At 45.9% G+C, this 6,000-nt stretch overlaps 1 protein-coding gene across 1 annotated transcript in view; it reads left to right on the top strand.

Moving 5' to 3' along the window:
- KCNIP3 (potassium voltage-gated channel interacting protein 3) overlaps nt 1–6,000 on the top strand; it is a 122,507-nt gene continuing 116,507 nt past the window's right edge. Inside the window, exon 1 of the mRNA XM_081017529.1 lies at nt 1–345. Within this exon, the coding sequence (XP_080873655.1) occupies nt 331–345 (15 nt within the window). The 5' untranslated portion in view covers nt 1–330. The remainder of the gene's footprint in view (nt 346–6,000) is intronic.

The following is a 6,000-nucleotide window of genomic DNA, read 5'->3' as shown; positions in this document are numbered from 1 at the left end:
GCCTAACAGAGAGTGGGAATAATGGTTCAATAGGTAAACTTGGCACAGGGGTGTTCTCTTTTGTTGAGGATGCTTCCACAAGGACAAAGGCAGCTGGCAGGGCCACCTTCGCTCCACTTTTCTGCCTCTTCTTCGCTCAGCCGCCAAGGCAGGCCTGGCGAGAGCAGCCTCAAGGGAACAACTCCGAGGGAAGTCGCAGGAGCAACAGCCGGCGCTGTTTGGATTTTGTAGGCCAGAGAGAGAGAGAGAGAGAACACCTCTCACCAACCCCCACATTGGGACTGAATCCACAAAACGGCCGAAAACCACTGTCAAGTTTCCAGCAAGGACATGTTTGAGAACCTGGTGAGTAAATGCCACGCGAAAGTGAAGCCTGCAGGTGGGGTGGCAGATGCTCAGAAGAAAATCTCTGCCTCTAAGGTTTCATGGGTCCCATCCACACCTTCCATTTAAAGGACTCTCATACCACTTTAACAGCAGTGGCTTCCGCCAAAAGGACACTGGGAACTGTAAAAAAGGTAAAGGACCCCTGGCAGTTAAGTCCAGTCAAAGGTGACTATGGGGTTGTGGCGCTCATCTCGCTTTCCGGCAGAGGGAACCGGCGTTTGTCCGCAGACAGCTTTCTGGGTCATGCGGCCGGCAGGACTAAACCGTTTCTGGCACAACAGGACACCGTGAGCACCAGAGCGCATGGAAACGCCATTTACCTTCCCACTGCAGCGGTACTATTTACTCTTGCTGGTATGCTTTTGAACTGCTGGGTTGGCAGGAGCTGGGACAGAGCAACGGGAGCTCAACCCATCGTGCAGATTTGAACCGCTGACCTTCCGATCAGCAAGACCAGCAAGAGGCTCAGTGGTTTAGACCACTGGGAGCTGTAGTTTGTTATGGGCCCCCTAATAACTCTTAGCAACCCATAGCAAACTACAGTTCCCATAATTTTGGGGGGAAGTCATCACTGTTAAAGTGGTACTAGAGTACTTTAAATGGACTATATGGATAGAGCCATAGCCATAAAGTTGTGTAAGTGGTGCATTTCTTGCACAAATGCATGCCTTGTGTTTGTGAATGCAGGCAAGCTGGGTATATAGGAAATTTTAAAATGTGCATAAAAGTGAAATAATATATGATGCTTGTTCCTGTGATCCTAGTTGACTAGTTCACACGTACCTTGGTTAGAACTCATTTTTCCTACACTTGGTGACTAGTAGCAGGCACTGCATGTGTGCACTGAGCCCTTGGGAAAACTTTGCTTAAGGCAGAGGTTTTCAACCTTTTTGGGTCCTTTTTCTGCAAACTCCTGCAGGGGCTTAGGAGCCCAGTTATGTCACCTCTTGCCTGCAGAGCCGGCAGCCCCTCTCCCTCCCTTGTGGAGGGTTCCATCAGCCTCCTCTCTTCTCCCCCCTCCTTGGGAGTCCTCTGGGCAGCCGCAGCTGCCGCCCCAGGTCTCTGAGCTGCCCCCCCTTCCCCAAAGATAATAATAATAATAATAATAATTTATTATTTATACCCCACCCATCTGGCTGGGTTTCCCCAGCCACTCTGGGCGGCTTCCAAAAGAATATTCCAAAAGAGAGGTGCCTCCTCACACTGCCCTAGAAGCACCTTTCGCCTGGGGAGCTTGTAGCCAGGGCTGCTGCAACAAACAGCTGTGAAAGCCTTTGGGAGGCAGAGACATGAGAGGGCATCAGAGGAGGGAGGGAAGGAAAGAGGGACAGAGGCCAGTGTTGCCCGTGGCACCCCTGACCACCATTCATGGCACACTGGTTGAAAACCACTGGCTTAAGGTGATGTGGATGTTCTATCTGTGGTGCCATATCCACACATGCCCGTTGTGACTTGATGCTGCAGTGATCAACTTGCATGTATGAACTATCTTCAAGTTTATAGCAGTTAATTGTTCAGAAATCAAGAGTTGTATTGGCACGTGTGAGACAGTCCAAGTGTAATTGTGTATAATTAAATGATGTGAATCCTACACTTCCAATACATCCTTCCGTTAGATCTTTTGGCCTCCCTTTCACATTGGATAAAGAACCACATATCATGCATTCCTATTTGTGTCCCTATTTACCAGGGACAGTCCGGTGCCCATCTTGGAACATCATGGTCAGGTTCAGACCTCTCCTGCCAGGTCTCCAGAAGTAATATTTCGGAGTGGAGGGTAGATATGTCCTCTTTTCTCCAACAAACATGCTCTAAAGGATGTGTAAGGATGCACTTCCTGCACCATAGATGCTGAGGTGTGTTTTGAGCAGTGATAGTATATAATCACACTGGTGTGTTTTGCTAATGTACCGTTAATGAAAAGCAGTAACACCAAATTGACTTTTAAACTGGTAAAGAGCAGAGCAGCCAAGGCTCTGCTAGGGTTGCCATATTTCTAAAAGTAAAAACCAGGACACCATGAAAGTTGTTGAGCTTGACTTGCCTAAGATCCAGGATAAATCTGGGTGTATGGCAGCCCAGGCTCTGCCCTCCGTGAGCGGCCACCGATTGGCCTGTTTGAACCACCAGCCCCGAGATCCTGAGGCTATGGGGGATTCCCTGCAATGCTGGGAAGTGAGCCTGGCCAGGTGATGGGGATCGAGGCCTGAGCGTGAGGGAAGCACCGCCCCCCAGGAAAGCCGTGAGCTGCCGTTATTGCAGAGTAAATGCATATAACACACAACTGAAAGAACAGAGTCTCACCCCCTTTGGGGCCCATGGGCACCTCTGGAACTTAGACAAAGGGTCAGGGGCACCACCAGAAAATGACTATGTGGGAAGGTGCTTCCAAGCTTTTTCAGATTTCATTTTTCTTTCACATATGAAACACAACTCACCAGACCAGTAGTTGAATAGTGATTGGTCACTTCACAGAAGGCTGAGTTACTTGCTCAAGAAACGGAGTGGAAGGCAGCGTTGTGATCTGAGTTTTAAACTCGTAGCCAATCCTTTCCCTCCACCTTGTTTTGCTGCAGCATTATGCCCATTTCACAGAAGCCGTATAACTTGCCCAAGAATCTGAAGGCAGATCCACACCATACATTGAAAACACACTTGACACACATTTTTCTTATTGATTTTTAAATGCTGCTTTTAATTTATGTGCTTGTTTGCTGTGGCAAAAGAACAACTAATAAATCAATAATAAATCAATCAATCAATAGCAACAATAAAACACAACTTCCTCCAAAGATACTGGTCTTCCTCTCACAGAGCTACAATTCCCAGCACCTTTAACAAACTACAGCTCCCAGCAATGTTTGGGAAAAGCCCCGTGCTTTAAATGTGCACTGAATGTATTGAATTTTTATTTGAATGGTTGTTTGATGTTTAAATGCCTGGTGTGGATTTGCCCTGAGTACAAGACAGTACATTTACTTTAGCGATGTGCAGTTCTGGGGGTGGGAGAGAAAGGTGAAGGGGCTTGGTAATTTATCTTTGATATGAGAACAGAAGTGTGGCAAATATGCCTCTCTTTGGGTTGGTGCAGCCATCTGAGACCATTTGTGATACCATCTGCCCTGTTCTGGTTGTGTGAGAGGCCTTGTTCCTGCGGGGGAAAACTGGTCTTCTTCAGCACAACCACATTCCTCAAGTAAACCGACTGTGATGGGACTCCTCACGTGCTCAGTGATCACATGTACCCACATGCTGTGCTGAATTGTTATCATTATCCCAAAACTAAAGCAGTTCAAAAGCTGTCAGGAAAAAGATGCACACTTGAAGATGAGGAGGAGAACAAATCAGGCATCGGGCTGGGCCAGCAAAGAGAGACAAAAATAGTTTAGCTGAAAACGTAACACCTGTCAAACTGTAAGGACTGAGATTTTCATATTAAAGAGAAAAAGAGAGAAAGTAGGGCTTTGAAATTCAAAGAAACTTCCTCACCCCGTGCCATTCAAATAAAAAACGCCACATCATTTTATCTCTCCAGCTGGTTAAACATAGTAGTGAGGTAGTGAGGTAGCAAATTCAGAAGTGCGGGTGTGTGGGTGTGGAGGGAGAGGGGGGGTCCCCTTCATGCTAGGCACAGCCACATCCCCTCACAGCCATGCGAAGGCCCAGCCTTCTAAGATTATGCAACCTTCTAATATTATACAATATAATTATATAATAATTATAATTACACTGCAACAATCAGTGCAGATCTTCCTGTATTGCCTTTCAGCTAGATTTACTGTTTTCTGGGTCTTACAAATGGGTAGTGATTTGGAGTGCTCCAATATCTTATTTCAGAGCGACATAAATTGATGCTCCAATGTGTGTAGCAGAACTTGCACACCAGTCCCTTGAAACGGAAGCGCCTTGTGATTTCAGATCTCCTAAATGCTTCACTTTGAGCTTACAGAACAACTTCTTGGTGTTCTTCCTGTGTGCTTTCTCCAGTGAAACCAACCCTCAGAGGCTGACTCACCTCATAGAGTTATAAGGGACCCCAAGGGCCATCTAGTCCAACCCTCTGCAATACAGGAATCACACATCTTTTCACTCTGATTGGCTCCAACCAGCACAAAGGGAGGCAGTGAAAAGTTCCTATTTCATACTGATTGGGAGTTCTAGGATGAGGGAGACAGGGACCCTGTTTCAGAAATATTAACACGACTTCAACCATGGACCGCTATACATTTGGTTAGACATCTGGATTTAGATTGGCTCTTAATTCTTATAAACAAAATGATGACAGAGTTCAAAATCAACAGATTTGTTGAGGTCAGCTGTGGTCATTACAGGCACCCTCCAAATTACATGTGTTCAACTAGTGCATGTTCAGCTTTATGCACTTAGCATAACAATAATAATAATGAGGGGTGTATCCAGGAATTTTTTTTCCCCAGTCCCACCCACCATTGAACCCAATGGTGCTCCTACTATACGCGATTTCACATATATGTGTGGTACCTGGGAATGTAACCCCTGTGGAAGCAGGAAATCACCTGTATAGGGCAACCTGTTCCATCCTGGTACCCTACATATGTTGCTTTGCAGTACATCTCCCATCAGCCCCTGGTGGGGCTGATGATGGGAGTTGGGAGTCCAAAACATCTGGAGAGCACCAGGTTGTTGAAGGCTATTAGAGTAGCTAATTCTGGGACTGGACCCATTTCCAGGAGGGTACCTGTATTAGTCAATTGCAGCAAAAAGAGTCCTGCAACCCATTAAAGAATAACCAGTTTATTGTGGCATATGTTTTTGTGGATTACAGTACACTTTACTGATTATGTGAACAAAAGTTTATGTCTTTTGGACTGGAAAGATTCTGGCATTTGGGTGGGCTAAGGAGCAGAGAGAGCCCAATGGAAGCTTAAGGGCAGAGTAGGGTCCAATCCTCCCCGCTAACCTGAGTAGGAAAGGAAGGAAGTCTAACAAAGTTCTGCTTCTTCCCATGTAGACTACTTTGACTTTTTATGTCAAATGTTGATTTTTTTAAAAAACAGCAACGCTTGTTTGCTGGTGCCTTGAGCATGTTTAGTTTGCTTACTGTATAATCCAGCACTGGTTGGGGCTGATGCAAGTTGGAGCCCAAAACCACTGGAGGACAGTTGGTTGGTGAACTAATGTTATTTCTGAATAAGGAAATATTGCTGGTACGGAGGGGTCCTTTTAGTGAAAGTTTGGAGAGCAAGCCAGAGGTGAAAGTAATGCCCCCTAAATTATCTCTCTTTATTCAGCACCGAAATAAAAGTGTTCCTCTGCTGCTGGAACACTGACTGGGAATTCATTCCGCACAGAGATTTCCATCTCCACCAGCAAAATCAGACAGCTGCTTCTGGCTGATGGAGAATGAGAGAGAGAGAGAGAGAGAGAGAGAGACAGAAGGAGTTGCGTTGCAATTATAATTAGATCCCAGTGTCCAAATAAATGTGATAAGGCTGCCAGATACAAATTGTCTATTCATAGTGATTTTGTAAGTTTCCCCTTCAAAAACGAGGAGTCTATGCCTGCTTTTGTAGGGACAACCTTCTGTATGAGGAAAGTGCAATGCAGTTCTTTGGGAAGTGGGGGAACAGCCAC

Source organism: Podarcis pityusensis (assembly GCF_964106645.2).
Source record: "Podarcis pityusensis genome assembly, chromosome: 8".
In the NCBI taxonomy this organism is placed as follows: domain Eukaryota; kingdom Metazoa; phylum Chordata; class Lepidosauria; order Squamata; family Lacertidae; genus Podarcis; species Podarcis pityusensis.
This window is presented reverse-complemented; position numbering and strand designations above follow the sequence as displayed.